Source organism: Trichosurus vulpecula, chromosome 7, assembly GCF_011100635.1.
Source record: "Trichosurus vulpecula isolate mTriVul1 chromosome 7, mTriVul1.pri, whole genome shotgun sequence".
Lineage (NCBI taxonomy): Eukaryota > Metazoa > Chordata > Mammalia > Diprotodontia > Phalangeridae > Trichosurus > Trichosurus vulpecula.
In genome coordinates, this window is record NC_050579.1 from 123,012,117 (window position 1) to 123,029,068 (window position 16,952).

Here is a 16,952-nt window from a genome sequence, read left to right on the forward strand (position 1 = left end):
GCCGGACAAGGCCCTCCGCCGCCTAGGAGCTTAGCTCCCTTTGAAATCAGGGCCACGGTTGCGCAACCCACAAGTTCTCAGGCCAGGCAGTCCCAGCTTAAACACGAGAGCCGAGCTAAACAGGAGCCGGAGGAGGGCGCCATGGCTGCGGGGATCGTCTCATCAGACACCAACCGCAGCAAAAAACGACTTTAACAATGGCAAAAGAGACTTTTTGTACGAGCCCCCCGCAGTTTGAAGTAACTGATGGCTCGCACAATATGCCTCTTCTGAGGTAGGTAGCCGGATGGTGAAAACCAGAGGGAACATACAACCTCTAGCTGAGGTCCTGTAGACGGACCTGGGGAGCCGCTGATGACCGGTAGCAGTGGTAGTATGGTCGCTTTCACCTCGGTTTAGGGCTTCCCAGCAGCGCCCGCCCCCGGGGGCTGGCCCCAGACTCCGGGCTCCAGCAAAGGGGCGGGAAGAAGGCAGTTAGCAGAGAGGGGCAAGAGTCTGGAAGAAATCGCACGCCTCCAGCCTCACGGGCCGGCGCTTAGACGAGGCGGCCACAACGATCGGAAGAGAAAAGAGGGAAGGGGAGGAGGAGGAAGCTGCAGTTGACTAGGGAGGCGGATCCTCTTGGCTGCGGCTTCTGGTGTGCGTGTACAACGCTCCGCGATCCCCGTCGGTAAGGTGCCAGCCAGGTGACTCTCTCTAAGGGAGAGGAAACCCCCGTGGTCCCCATAGAGCGCGCCGCGGAGAGGAGAGCGCACGCCGCAAGAGCAGCTGGCGTTGCGTTATGGTGTCAGTGGCGCACGGAGTCTCCGGAGCTTAGAGCCTCTCGGCAGCTCCGCGGCACAGGTCTGCTAAGAGCCCGGCCAGCCCTAGACTGAGAGGAAGCGCTTTTTTCCTTCTCACCCAATAGCTCATCCCTAACCCTTCTATCCCGAGCCTTGCATCCAGGGAGAAACACGGCCACGGAGGCGCCCAGGAGGGGAGACGCGCCGCCGGCTAGCGGCGTCCCTCCGGGAGAAAGAGCGCCAGAGAAGAGGCGGCGCCGCGGTGGAGGCGGCGGCGGTGGTGGCGACGGCGAGGGCGCAGCGCGAGATGGCAGCTGCCTAGCCCGGCGGGCACGGAGCAGCCCCGAGCTGTGGTTGGCCAGACGGGGCGGCTGGGTGGTGGACCCCACCGCGGCCGCCGGAGAGCCCCTGGAAGAGATGAGTGCGGAGGATAGCGAGGGCATCACTTTCCCGGTGCCCCCGTTCAGCCCCCCGGGCTTCTGCACCTTCCAGGAGGGCGGCAGCAGCCGAAGGGGTGGAGCGGCGGCGCCTGCAGCTGCTGCTCCTGGCGAGGGGAGTCAGCTCCCACCACCGCCCCCGCCTCCCGGCAGCTTCTGGAATGTGGAGAGCAGTGGCACCTCTGCCGCCTGCACAGGGGGCATCTCGGCTGCAGCGGTTGCGAGCGGGGCCCCGAGCGCCCCCCGAAGTCGGGGCAACTCGACTGGCGCCGGCGGCAGCAGTCGGAGAACCGCCGTGGCTTATGTGATTAACGAAGCGAGCCAGGGGCAGCTGGTGGTGGCTGAGAGCGAGGCCCTGCAGTGCCTGCGGGAGGCGTGCGAGGCGGTGGGCGCTGCGCTGGAGACCCTGCATTTTGGCAAACTGGACTTCGGGGAAACCGCGGTGTTGGATCGCTTCTACAATGCAGGTAGGCAAGATGGGAGCTTTTCCTGCTGCTCTTCTTCCTCCTTCTATGGGTGCTCTTCCCTTGTCTCCCTTCCCCCACTTTTTTTTCTTGGCTTGAGCAGCTCCCCTATTCTGGTCCGTATTCCTGTACCGAGAGAGTGCCTAAGTGGGGTGTTAACATATCGAGTATGTAAGCATTTGAAAGCGAACATTTCTCCTTTCCCTGGGAATGTGTGAGAGAGGGAGTCCTCGTTTCCTCTCCTCCCAGGTGAGCTTATGCCCTGTACCGATCTTTCTTCGCCCTGGGATTAATATTTAGTCTTTTGCACTCACCTCTGTCCCCATAGTTGGTGTTGATCTCACCATTTCTAAGGGTGCCTGTTTGGTACTTTCAGTTGACGGTCCCTCCTGTCGCCGCCCTTTTTCTTCACTAGATTTTTGGGTGTCTCATTTAGATTTTGAGTACGAGATAGAACAGGCTTCACAGACAGCACCAGCTTGGCTACATGCACTTGTCCTTAAAGACTGATTTTTCCTCCCAGTCTTATTTTACCTTAAGTTTTGATCACCGTGTTTTAAGCACCCCACTCACTTGCATTTTCCAAGTTTGTTCTCTAGGGCAGTAGTGACATTGTAACCAACACTCAAGTTCTCTATTGTCTCTGTTACATTGTTGGAGGGAAAGAACCAGGTTTTTTGCCAAACGGCGTGTGCTGTATCCTGGAACGTTTATCAATTTACACATTGTTTAAAACGTTAATGACTTAATTGAGAGCCCACATGAGATCACATTGAGCTATAGGTAATTAAAGCAGTTGCTAGCATAATCCCTTCCAAAAATAATTTTATTGTACTGTTCTAACACCTGCTACAGTAGTTTGAGAGTTAGGGAATTGGTTTAGCGACTGAAGCAATTTGCCATCTCTTGACAGATAAACTGAAATATTCAGAATATTTCCAGGAATGTGTATATGAAATTAACCTCCTGTGGCCCTTTTGAACATCATTACACTGTCGAGCATGTCAAGCCATATGTTTGCATTAATATAACTGTGGGTTAAAATCTGATTGAAGCAATTTCAGTGCAGTAACCATGTATGTGCTTACATAAAAGGCTTTAGATTCTTGTCTTGTTTTCAGGCCTGTCTTTCCATTCAGCCTCTTCAAAACACCTGAACGGTGCTTATGTCAGTGTTGGAATTCAGCCATGGCTGATGTCTCAATAGTTCAAAAATAAGGAAAAGAACTTCATGTTAGGAAAGACAGACTAAATAAAACTAGGTCTTTTTGGTTCTGGTATTTGTTAGAGTACTGGCCTGCATAACTGCATATGCATGTCATGCATTATTGCTAGCTAAGTTACATAAACCTTAAAAAAACCTAACTTTTATTTGAAGCACACAATTTGGAAAATAGCAAAGAAGTAACCAAAATACTGCAAAACAGGGAAAGACTTTCTTTACTGTATTTAGCATTACTGTGTGTTAGGTGATTAAAAAAAAAGTTCCTGCTTTATACTCTCTAGAAGCTTAACTCCTAAACTAATTGGAAACAGGGTCTTAATAAGATTATTTTTTCTGCTTATATTCTACCAGGTACTGATTGATGGTTATTGTTGCTGAACACAAAGAAACTGTACCCATTAGCATCATAGACCCACTATTCAAACCATAATGTGTTTGAAGTATATAATATATGTGCTTCTATGGGAAATTGTTTTCATTTGTTTCAACTTGGGATTCTAGGAATGTATTAGTTCGGTCTCCTCATTTGACAGTTTTCCTCAGAGGAAACTGAGGCTCAGAGAGGATAAAGTGATTTACCTCAGGTGACACAGGTAGTAAATGGTAGAATTGAGACAATAAATAACCCCCTCTGGTGCTTTTTTTTTTTTTTGGGAAAATAACAGCTGTCTTGAATTTGGAAGTTGAATCTACAGATCTAAACAGGTCCAGCAAAGGAGGTATAATGGCTGTGATTTAAACTACAGTGATTATTAATATAAGGCTAATTATAACTTTGAAGTATTTTATGGAAGTGCAAATATGCATTGTATTACTCTTAGAAGAATGGCTATATTTGAGCAAATGCATTGGAAACTTCATGTTTTGGAAAATTAAAGAAAAAATGAGTTTCCTTTTACTTGCTTGTACAAGTGTATTTTTTAAAAATAGGGTCTGATTTTTAAAAAGATTGTTGCTTTTCCCTGAGGGAATACTATTTAACTATCGTTTTAATTTTTGGGGGTCATTTTAGATCAGACTTTGTAAGGTTTTTTTTTTTAACTATTCTCGAACTTGTGTTGTAATTTTAAGAGGTACAACTCTCACTTTTTTTGGAACAAGTATCATTTTACAGTGTCATCTATGTTCTTTCCCAACGTCTTCCCTGCCAGCATTTAAAGTTTTTTCATCATTATTTCCTTTCTTAGCTTTTATGTTGAAACTCCAGCTATATTATTGGTTTCATGGAAATTTTCCATATTTACATGCTTAAGAAAACATCTTTACAGAGACAGGAAATGCCATGGTAACAAACATTTTATTCAGTAGAATTCAGTGAATAGTAAGAAATTTCATACTTTCTCCTTATTCATGATGTCTGATTTACAAATGGGTTGTATCCTAAATTATTCAACAAAGATTTAGCCATTGCCTAGCCTGCTATGTGCAGAGTACTGTGTTATGCCCTCATGTCCATTGGAAGTGTTTATTATTTGTTTCTAGAATTTTTTTTAGAATTTGGATTTCATTTACCCATTGAAAGGATGTTATAAAATGGTAAACCCATTTCTAAGCAAAAATGTTTCTATGGGAAATTGTTCTAACTTGGGATGCCAGGAACATATTATCCCTTCCCTCTCCCCTCCCCCCCCCCCCAGCAAGATTTCCCTAACTCTATGCCACGGGTCATGGCTGCCTTGGACTATGCTAAGGGCTAGTTCATGGGGGATGGGAGGAGAATCATAGTAGGAAGGTTGGAACAGTGGCCACAAACTCACAGAAGTGTCTTTTTTCCTGCTCGTTGCTTCCTCCCATGATACTCTAGAAGAACCACCTAATATAAGCTCTTTGGTATATTTTTTACCCAGCACTGGCACCCTCTTCCTATTCTTTTCTGCAGTGAGTCTCAAGGATGTAGTCACCCATTTACATTTATATTGTTGTTGTTCAGTCATGTCCTAATCTTTGTGACCTCATTTGGGATTTTCTTGGCAGAGATACTAGAGCGGTTTGCCATTTCTTTCTCCAGCTCATTTGATAGATGAGGAAACTGAGGCAAACAGGGTTAAGTGACTTGCCCAGGATCCCACAGCTAGTTAAGTGTCTGAGGCCAGATTTGAACTCAGGAGGATGAGTCTTCCTGACTCTAGGCCCTGCACTCTATCCGCTGTGCCACCTAGGTGCCCTCATTTATATCAGTGCTAGCTAATTGCTTCTAGCCAAGGTCTCTCCTCTCCTGGTTCTATGCAGAACGGGAGCCCTCTTATCTTTTGGTACCCGAAGCAGGCAAAGCCCTTTTGTCTTTTGTTTTTACTTGGACCAGCACTTTAGACTTCAGTTGATCCACACTGTCATTCATCTGTATGTTCCTTCTGTCACTCAGGTCACAAATCATCCATCCTACCTCCTCCTGGGAAATTCTCTCATTTTTTTGAGGGGGGAAGGCAGGGCAATTGGGGGTTAACCCAAGGTTACACAGTTAGGACGTGTGTCAGGTGTCTGAGGCCACATTTGAACTCAGGTCCTCCTGGCTCCAGGGCTGGTGCTCTATTAACTTCACCACCTAGCTGTCCCCCCTCCTGGGAAATGCTCGTCAATGTTCTCCATAAATTCAGACTTTGTGTTTTAATAATAACCTCCTGATAAAAGTTGTTCCTTCTGTTTGCTGGAATGTCCGTGGAGCTAAGCTTTACTCCCCGCCTCCCTGCAGTGGTTTGCCCTTGATTTTCTAGGATATTTCTAACATTTTTGTAGAAGGAACTTTAGATCCAGACTATTTTAGAATCCTTTGTATTTAAATCCATTGCCATCTCTACCTTTTTTTTTCTTTCTACATCTTCTGTTGTTCCTTCAACAGAAGGAAAGACCCAGAATGGTAGTCAGATTATCCAAGGAGCCCAGGAGTCAAACTGTCAGAGGGCTCAAGGAAAAATCACTGGCGTACTGCACAGGCCAGGCTTTCTCTATTGGTCTAGCTTCCCTTCTCTACACACGAGAAAGTAGCTGGATGGTATTTAATGAATTTATGAGTTGTATGAAATTTTGAATTTTATAAATTTATGAAATTTCTGAATTTCAGCCTGTGAAGGACTTTAGAGGCCATTCATTTTGCATATGAGGAAACTGGGACCCAGAGAGGTTGAGAGACTCGTCCAGGGACACATAGTTAAGTGACAGAGGTGGGATTTGAATCTAGGCCCTTGGTTTCTAAATCCAGGGCTTTCTCACTACCCCAGCAAAACAATTTCTTTCCTTTCTCTCTTTTCCTCCTTCTCTTCTTTCTCTCCCACTGCCTATACCTCCGCCACCTGCCACCTAACCTGCTGCCACAGATAGGAAATAGAGGGAACAGGAGTAGGGACAGGGACCCATGGCTAGGAAGGGGCTATGAACTGTAGAAGACTTGGACTCTCGGGCTGTAATGTGAGTTCTGCTGGTTTGGGGGAAAAGGGAAGAGGGATTCCCAGAAGATTCGGGGATATAAAGAAGTAAATTTTATTTGCATATTTTAAAGTATATTTTTTGTTGTTGTTCAGTTATATCCAACTCTTTGTGGTCTCATTTGGGATTTTCTTGGCAAAGATACTAGAATGGTTTGCCATTTCCTTCTCCAGCTCATTTTACAGATGAGGAAACTGAGGCAAATAGGGACAAGTGACTTTCACAGGGTCACACAGCTTGTGTCTGAGGTCAAATTTGAACTCGGGAAAATGAATCTGTTTGACTCCAGGCCCTGCATCCTACCCACTGTGCTACCTAGCTGCCCTGGTATATAGTTATATTTGTTTAAAGTATATAGTTATATGCAAATTATTCCAATAGCTTTTTAAACTGGTATCCTAGTCTTTAATGACTCTTGTCCTGGGGAGAAAAAAATCACTGAATTTGGAATCAGACAACCTGGGTTCAGTTCCAAGTTCTGCTACTTACTACCTCTGTGACCTTGTGTAAGTCACTTAACATCTCTCAGCCTCAAGTTTGCTCAACTGTAAAATGAGAAAGTAAAACTAGACAGCCATTAGGTTCCCGTCTGGCCCTAAATGTAGGGTCCCATGATACTTCAGCAACGTACTGGTTCATATAGGGAATGGACTACCTATACTTAAGAAAGATGCCCTTATCTTGAAGGAACAAGGAAGAGTTTAACCTGGAGAAGAGATTTGGGGCCTGTGTTCAAGTGTCTGAAGGGCTTTCTTGTGGATTAAATTTGTTTAGCAACACTAGGAATGGTAGCTGTCGGGCAGTTGTAGCTTGATGAAAGAAAAACCTTCATTTGTTACACCTGTGATTTGTTAGTAGTGTTTCGGAGGGGCTCCTTGGGGGTTAGGTCAAGGTTGCCTTGAAAAGTAGTGAGTTTCCCATCACTCGAGGTCTCCAAAGAGAAGCTGTATGACCACTTTCGAAGGATAATTAAGAATTTCTTTTCAGATATAGATTAGACTAGATGATAACTTTGAGGGCCTTTCCAAATTGGAGTTTCTGTGCTCTGGAAATATAAGTGAATTTTAAGCTTTTGTCAAGGGTAAAGGGAGAAGAAAAAAAAATCGTGAGACATAAATATGTAAGGCAAATCTCCAGTTGTGATACTAACACTTTAGTCTCCTTCCTCAATTGCTCAGATTTACTAGTTTCTTCCCCTTGCTGGAGACGTTGAATTGTAAAACTAATTTATCATGTCTACCGGGTTGTTATAGAAGGAGAAAGGGGAAGAACAGAAACTAGTTTATGAGATCATGTTTAACTAGTTTAGGTACTCCTTTTTTTAATGGGAAAAGATGAACATTTATATCTATTACACTTTGTTCTTAGTTAGCAAGATCTGTCCAAGTCAGCGTGTGGCCATTTTCTTGGAGGACAAGGGGAGGAACGAGAGAGCATGAGTGTCAAGAGAATATTAACACATTAAAGTCATAATATGACTGAATTAACTACTCTTTAACCTATAGAGCATGCTATAAACATTGTACCAGATAGCAAACATTTATATTAAAAAGTAAATTTTTTCTGCCATGGTAATTAATCACCTTGTGAAAACATCACCACTGTGATTCATGCAGGGAAGAAATTATATTCCTTGCTACAAGTATTTTTTTTAATTTAAATTTATTTATTTAACATATTTGGTTTTCAGCATTGATTTTCACAACAGTTTGAATTACAAATTTTCTCCCCATTTCTACCCTCCCCCCCACTCCAAGATGGCATATATTCTGGTTGCCCTGTTCCCCAGTCAGCCCTCCCCTCTATCACCTCCCTCCCCTCTCATCCCCTTTTCCCTTCTTTTCTTGTAGGGCAAGATAAATTTCTAGGCCCCCTTGCCTGTGTATCTTATTTTTTAGTTGCATGCAAAAACTTTTTTTGTTGTTTTTGAACATCTGTTTTTAAAACTTTGAGTTCCAAATTCTCTTCCCTCTTCCCTTCCCACCCACCCTCCCTAAGAAGTCAAGCAATTCAACATAGGCCACATGTGTATCATTATGTATAGCCCTTCCACAATACTCATGTTGTGAAAGACTAACTACATTTTGCTCCTTCCCAACCCATCCCGCTTTATTGAATTTTCTCCCTTGACCCTGTCCCCTTTCCAAAGTGTTTTTTTGATTACCTCCACCCCCATCTGCCCTCCCCTCCATCATCCCCCCCTCTTTTATTTTTTTTTTAATCTTCCTCCCTCTTCTTTCCTGTGGGGTAAGATACCCAACTGAGTATGTATGGTATTCCCTCCTCAGGCCAAATCTGATGAGAGCAAGGTTCACTCATTCCCCCCTCACCTGCCCTCTCCCCTCCTCCCACAGAACTGCTTCCTCTTGCCACCTTTATTCGAGATAATCCACCCCATTCTATCTCTCCCTATCTCCCTCTCTCAGTATGTTGCTCTCTCATCCCTTAATTTCATTTTATTTCTTTTAGATATCTTCCCTTCATCTTCAACTCACCCTGTGTCTGCTCTCTCTCTTTTACATATATATACACACACACACATACATATATATACATACATACACATACATACATATACATATAGATATATACATACACATTCACTTCTATATATACATAAACATATATATATATATATATGTATATATATATGCATATTCCCTTCATCTACCCTAATACTGAGGTCTCACGAATCATACACATCATCTTTCCATGTAGGAATGTAAACAAAACAGTTCAACTTTAGTAAGTCCCTTGCAATTTCTGTTTCTTGATTACCTTTTCATGCTTCTCTTGATTCTTGTGTTTGAAAGTGAAATTTTCTATTCAGTTCTGGTCTTTTCACTGAGAAAGCTTGAAAGTCCTCTATTTTATTGAAAGTCCATATTTTGCCTTGGAACATGATACTCAGTTTTGCTGGGTAGGTGATTCTAGGTTTTAATCCTAGCTCCACTGACCTGTGGAATATCGCATTCCAAGCCCTTCGATCTCTTAATGTAGAAGCTGCCAGATCTTGGATTATTCTGATTGGGTTTCCACAATACTCAAATTGTTTCTTTCTGGCTGCTTGCAGTATTTTCTCCTTGATCTGGGAGCTCTGGAATTTGGCGACAATATTCCTAGGAGATTTCTTTTTGGGATCTATTTGAGGAGGCGATCGATGGATTCTTTCGATTTCTATTTTGCCCTGTGGCTCTAGAATATCAGGGAAGTTCTTCTTGATAATTTCTTGAAAGATGGTATCTAGACTCTTTTTTTGATCATGGCTTTCAGGTAGTCCAATAATTTTTAAATTATCTCTCCTGGATCTATTTTCCAGGTCAGTGGTTTTTCCAAGGAGATATTTCACATTGTCTTCCATTTTTTTCATTCCTTTGATTCTGTTTTATAATATCCTGATTTCTCATAAAGTCACTAGCTTCCACTTGCTCCAATCTAATTTTTAAAGTAGTATTTTCTTCAGTGGTCTTTTGGACCTCCTTTTCCATTTGGCTAATTCTGCCTTTCAAGGCATTCTTCTCCTCATTGGCTTTTTGGAGCTCTTTTGCCATTTGAGTTAATCTATTTTTTAAGGTGTTGTTTTCTTCAGTGTATTTTTCAGTATTTTTTTGGGTCTCCTTTAGCAAGTCATTGACTTGTTTTTCATGGTTTTCTCGCATCACTTCTCATTTCTCTTCCCAATTTTTCCTCTACTTCTCTAACTTGCTTTTCCAAATCCTTTTTGAGTTCTTCTATGGCCTGGGGCCAGTTCATGTTTTTCTTGGAGGCTTTTGTTGTAGGCTCTATGACTTTGTTGTCTTCTTTAGGCTGTATGTTTTGGTCTTCTTTGTCACCAAAGAAAGAATCCAAAGTCTGAGACTGAATCTGGGTGTGTTTTCAATGCCTGGCCATATTCCCAACCAACTAACTTGACCCTTGAGTTTTTCAGTGGGGTATGACTGCTTGTAGACTAATGAGTTCTATGTTCCACGTTTGGGGGGGAGGTGCCAGCTCTGCCACCCCAGCACTCCTCCTTCCCCAAGAACCCCCAGCCCGAACTGGGCTTAGATCTTCAGCAGGCTCTTCACTCCTGCTCTGATCCGCCACTTAATTCCTCCCACCAGGTGGGCCTGGGGCCAGAAGCAGCAGCAACTGTAGCTGCCCCACCTCTGCTGCCCCCGGGGCTGGAAGCCGAACCCACGAACTCCTTCCACTCCCGCAGCTTTTCCCACTAACCTCCGCAGTCTTTGGTGTTTGTGGGTTGAGGGGGTCTGGTAAACTGCCGCAGCTCACATATTCAGGGCGCTAGGGGCCCCATCCGCCTGACTCCAAGTTTGGTTGTTCCACGCTGCTCAGGCTGGGCTCTGCTCCACTCCGTTCCCAGCTCCCAGCTCCGTGTGGAATAGACCTCACCCAGAGACCATCCAGGCTGTCCTGGGCTGGAGCCCTGCTTCCCTCTGCTGTTCTGTGGGTTCTGCCATTCTAGAATTGGTTCAGAGCCATTTTTTATAGGTTTTTGGAGGGACTCGGTACGGAGCTCATTCTGGTCCCTGCATACCAGCCGCCATCTTCTACAAGTATTTTTAAAAAAGATTTGCTGTCAATTAGTTTGGTGTTTGCCAACCTTTCTCAGTCTGTGATACACTTATGACCTCTTTAGAACCCAAAAAGGGGGTGAGAGTGGATAAAGGATATCCGGATGCCTGTGAATCCTTACCTCTAACTGCATTATTCCCATGTCTACACACCAGCTCATCTCCCTTTTCTTTCTACCTTGGCCCACTCCACTTATACCAAGCCTCTTTATAGAAGTCACATTTAAAGTACTGGAATATTATAAACTAGGTCTTTGGACAGTCACTGCTGAGAGGGGACCAAAGGCCAAGTGACTTGACTCATCAATTTGTGAATATTGGGAAGTGAATAATTGGCAGCTGGGTCAGTAACAGGTGTGAGATGTTAATTAGGCACATGCAGTATTAGTCTTTCGAGCGCTTCCAATGGGGAGAGCTAAAGCCTGCCAGGAGCTGGAACTTGATGTGAAGTGTGAGCTCTGAAACTGGAAAAGGCAGTCAGTTCTGAGCAGTGGGGGAAATACCAGTTATGGGCTGACTCCAAGATTTAAAATGTGCAGCCATTTAGAGCTATAAGGACTAGGCCTAATTAGTGGTGAAGGAGGTGAGCTTCACCTGAAGCTGCAGTCCCCTGGATCCCTTAGTGAACTGTGGACAGTTATCAGTGCTCTGTGAACTTGGATGGGGAAAAAAATGACAACTTTATTTTCCTTAACCTCTAACTGAAATTTAGTATTTCCTTCAATTACGAGTTGTTTTTTTTGTAAAAAACAAAACAAAACACCATTATTCAAAGAACGTTTCTAAAGGCCATATGAGAATGTCAGATGGGTCCACGACACATGCAAAAATTTAAGAATTCTTGACCTAAAAGAAGAACCAGTTTTATCTGTAACTAAACTTCTGGCCTAAACAGAGATTCATGTAGGGGCAAGAATTGTTGTTGTTCAGTCTTGTCCAACTCAGCGTGACCCCATGGACAAAGTCCTTGGGGTTTTCTTGGCCAAGATACTGGAGTGGTTTGCCATTTCCTTCTCCAAGGAACAAGAATAGAATTCAGTATTTCCCTTTCTATATTCAAAGCCAAATTGGCCTATTTTCTATTCTGTGGACTGATGATTCCTTCTCCTATCTCTGTGTGTCTTCATGGGCTATTGCCCAGGCTTGGAATATACTCCTTCAGTCAATCGATCAATAAACATTTATTAAACACTTACTATGTACCAGGCCCTATGCTAAGCATTCCATCTCCTTTACCCCGTAGAAACCATAGTTTGTTTTGAGGCTCAATTTGGATGCCTCCCCGACTTATGTTCCCTCCCTCTTCCTCTTAGTTCTTTATGCTGTCTCCCTCCTAAAATTATCCTGTACATCTCTGAAAGCTGCAGAGAATGATGGAAAGAGCGCCAGATTTGTGATCAGTGGACCTGGTTCAAATCCCAGTTCTGCCGTTAGAGACAGCTGGGTAGCTCATTGGAGCTGGAGTCAGGAAAACCTAAGATGAAATTCTGTCCAAGACACTTCCCACCTGTATGACCCTGGGCAAGTCTGCCTCAGTTTCCTCAACTATAAAATGGGGATAATAATAGCACCTAAATCCCAGAGTTATTGTACAGCTCAAATGAGACGATATTGGCAAAATGCTTAGCAATGTGTTGGCACATAGTAGGTGTTTAATAAATGCTTGTTTCCTCCCTTCCCTTCCCTGCCCTTCTTTCCTTTTCTCTGTTCCTCCTTCCTTCTGTCTTTCCTTTCCTCCCTTTTCCCCTCCCTTCTTTCCTTCCTTCCTTCCACTATCTGTAGGACTTTGGGAAAATAACTTCACTTTCGTCCCAGTCTCCTCGTCTATAAGATGGGAATGATAATGATAACACCTGTCTCTCACAGTTATGGTGAGGATCAAATGAAATGACATTTAAAGCACTTCACAAACATGAGAGTGCTTTAAATGCTAGTTATTCTTATTAATAGTAATTATTATTATTTGTAGTATTTTCAGTCATTTTGAACCTCTCTGGGCACCTCTAAAATTAGGGGGCTGAAGGAGGTGACCTAAGGTGTCTTTCCAGCTTTCCGAGTCTTCTCCCTGCCTTGTCTCTTTCCATTCCAATCCATCTTTCCCTTAACAGCCTCACAATTTTTTCTAAAGAGTGGGTTTGACCATGTGCCCCTGTGCTGAGTGAGCTCCAGTGGCGTCCTATATCTCCGTGTTAAATATAAAGTTCTCTGCCGTTTCAAGCTCTTCATAACTTCTTCCTACTCTCCAGTCTTCCTATCCTTTACTCCTCTCCATGCACTCTCATCCAGGTACTCCAGTACTTACAGTTCCTGGAGCACTAGAAACTCCATTTCCTGTTGCCATACTTTTGTCCTGGCTGTCCCCATCCCTGGAATGCTCTCCCCTCTCAAATTACCTCTTGTCTACCCTATAGATCTGCTATATAGCTAGATATTCACTATATCATGAAACCTCCTTGAGAGTTGGAACTGTTTTTGCCTTTCTTCCCATTCCCATCACTTAGCATGGGGCATGGCATCAGCAGACATTTAATAAATGCTTGCTGACTGGCTGATTTCTCCAATTACTCCCTGCCCCAATGTGGTCCTTTTGGAATGGAACCCTTCCTTTATTTATAACAACCCCAACTACAACAGCAGTTAAGAATTGATACAGTATCTCAACTCCCCCCAACAACCCTCTCTTCCCCTTCTTCCTTTCTTACCTCTGCAGAGATGTGAGATATCCCATAATTCTTTTGTATAGATTTTTAACTTCAGCTATTTTCCCACTGAATTAAAAGGAGAAGAGTTTGCTGATATCCAGCCCAGAAATTTAGGGCAACCTTCACATTCCAACAACTAGTCTAAGGCAGACTGGTAATGAATAGGGGAAAGAGAGAGAAAGCAGAAACCTTTTGGGAAAAGGGTATTGGGGCTCAGCTGTGGAAATGGTCCTTGGCCTCCCAAGGGTGTTTCTGGATAATCACCACCTTCATTCCTCACCTTTTCTTAGTTAAAAAAAAATGGCAAAAGACAGGAAACCCAGGATGTTGTGACACACCAAGGTGATAGTCAAATTGCCAGAATGTGCTGGCTGGGAAACAGGATGTAGGAGCTAATGAGGCCAGGATCGGAATTTTGATTCCCTCTGGTCACTGTGATAGTCAATCTCTGCTGTACTCGCCCAGAATGTATATAACTCTAGCCAGCTGATTTCCAGATTTAAAACTTTGTTAATTAATCAAGGGGATGAAATGAAAGTAGATGAGTCAACACACCATCTTCAAGCATTGTCCTGCCAGAGCTGAGAAAAGGAATAGATTAGATAAAAATTTGTGGTGGAAAATAAGGGATACTTTTTCTTCTGCTCTTTTAAAGCATTGATGTGGAGTTCATTCACTTTTATTTGGCCCTTCCTCACCCTGTTACTGGTTCATTTCTTAGATGGGTCTCTCTCATTGCCTCAGTGGATTTCCTGGTATAAATGGTTTTTCTCTGCTCTGGGAAGTAGTAACAAGGAATCTTTCATTTTCTCTCTGTTTTCTAGCCTTAAGCCCCAAGCTTGAGACAGCATTTTGGCAAATAACTTACTGTTAGATCTGTGTGAACTTAGAGAAATTCCTTAAACTCTCTGTCCCTTAGTTTCTTCTGTAAAATGGAGGGAGTGGACTCTGTCTCTTCTTTTGTTCTTCATTATGTTATAACTATTTCTAATAAACACACAAACTAGCAAAGGCTAAGTATATATAAAGTGTGCGCATATGTATATATACATATATATGTGTGTATATATGCTGTCTGTCTCTCTCTATAGAGATAAAGTCAATATTTAAAATAAAGGGAGGTGAAAAGGCGTAGGATGGAACTCAGAAAGCAGATTGTCTCCACGTTAGGTGATCTAGGCATGTACAGGACAAGCTCCCTTACACAGGCTTTCCTAAGAAGGAAAAACTTCAGACTTTAATGATGTGGCCCAAGGGGAAAAAGGAGATACCAGGTTACTACCTTGGAGTATGTAGTCCACGGAGTCTCATTGATCCAGCTTCTTTCTCCATACCTTCATGCTTGATGTACCCTTGTTGTTCATTTGTTTCAATCACATCTGACTCTTCATGACCCCATTTGGGGTTTTCTTGACAGAGATACTGTAGTGGTTTGCCATTTCCTTCTTCAGCTCATTTTACAGATGGGGAAACTGAGGCAAACAGTTAAGTGACTTGCCCAGTGTGTGACCACAAAGCTAGTAAGTGTCTGAGGCCAGATTTTGAAGTCAGGAAGATGAGTCTTCCTGACTCCAGGCCTGGCACTGTATACATTGTTCCACCTAGCTACCCCTTGATGTACCCAGGCAGCCTCAATCCCAGAGCCCTGTCTCCTTCCTTTGCCTGTGCTCACCTTTTGACTATCCTAGCTCCTGTGAATCTTATCAGGAATTGAATTCCTCTTTTGAGTCTCTCTCTTAGAAATACTGACCTGATTTTTACAGGTCAACTCTAGAAGTGTGGCCTGTTGTTCCTAATTCTATGTTGCTTCCTTTCAGCCCTCATGGGACCTCATAAAGGGATTTCATGGTAATGTCCTATTTTTAGTTAGTATAACATATCATCATCCAACCCCCTTTTCTGTGATTAGGATTGTGAAAGACATTTGTTTTTTGTCCAGATCTCTGATTTCACTCACACTGCTCTGTAACAGATAGTTTCAAAGTGGCATCTGGAGTACCAAGAGGTTATGTGACTTGCCCAGAGTCACAAAGTCAGTATGTGACGGAACCCAGTCTCTAGGATAGGTGCTCCACCCATTATACCGTCCTGCCTCTTTTTTGTTCCTATTTTTTAAGACTGCCCATATTTTTTAATGGCAGAAGATTCTGAGCTCTGTGGAGTCAAAGCATTTATTTTTTGATGGATCAGGCTAGCTCACATTTTAGAGCCAAGACTTAAACTCTCAAGTGGACAGTAACATTCAAGTGATGCAATTTTTAAACCTTGCCTTTGGCAGCACAAATGCCTCATCTTGGCTCGAAAAGTGTTCTGTCTCTGGAAGCTTGGTAACATCTTTAAATGAAAAAATTTTTTAAAGCATCAGTAGTAATGAGACAACTCATGACTTGTATTGCTGAGCAGACTCAAATTTCATTTGGAATTTTAAATAAAAAAATCAGTAGCCCTTCTTTGATAACACTAATTAGGGACCAGAGTCTAGACCAAATCAACATTTATTGAATGTTAACTTACATTCTACAAGACTCCTTCATAGAACCTGAAAAAAATTATGTTAAAGAATGAAATTCCTGCCTTTTTTTAAATCTTAAATTGAGTTATACATTGACCAAATAGGACATTCTTTTTCCCCGCCAAAGAATTTCTAATAAAATATAATCAGAGGTGCACAGGTTTAACAATCATCAAAAAGATGTACCCACAACACATTTTAAAATTATTTTGCATTATTAACATTTTCTACATTATTTTCTTACATCTAGACAATTAACAAAACAATAAATCAAGTAGTGATGGCTGATATCTGAGGTATAAACATGCACACTGAAAATTTAACAATCAGCTCTCTCAGGAGATGATTTAAGCTGGCTTCAGCACATCCATGAATATCATCTTGGAGAGACAGGTTTATAGTAAGAATGAATTTTTTTCATCGATGGTACTTTTTTGAAAAGAGACAGTGCTTACCATAGAGAACAGAGTTGTGAGAGGGCTTTAATATGTAAAGTGCCATATGAGAGTTATGAGATCCTCTGTTCCAATTTAGTTTGACATATGAAAGTAATAACTCATACGTTTAAAATTCTAGAGAAAAATAGTTTTCCATTATACACATAGACCTTTATTAAGGTGTGTGATTCTAGGTCAGATACCATTACACTGAACTTTCAAGAGGTCTTCAAATTACATCTTGTACTAGAATTTTGTGCTATTGAATATTATTTGAAAGGAGTTGGGTGATGGCCTAATACCTGGAATTCTTTCTTACACAGTTATTTTTCTTGTAATGGAATTTGACCTGTGTTCTTTTGGTAACATCTTTAAATGAAAAAAGAAAGAGCATTAGTA

At 42.7% G+C, this 16,952-nt stretch overlaps 1 protein-coding gene across 1 annotated transcript in view; it reads left to right on the forward strand.

The window, feature by feature from the left end:
- The first annotated feature begins 287 nt into the window (after positions 1 to 287).
- Positions 288 to 16,952, forward strand: part of LOC118857623 (mitogen-activated protein kinase kinase kinase 5-like) — a 114,087-nt gene continuing 97,422 nt past the window's right edge. The window contains exon 1 of the mRNA XM_036768235.1: positions 288 to 1,686. Within this exon, the coding sequence (XP_036624130.1) occupies positions 1,200 to 1,686 (487 nt within the window). The 5' untranslated portion in view covers positions 288 to 1,199. The remainder of the gene's footprint in view (positions 1,687 to 16,952) is intronic.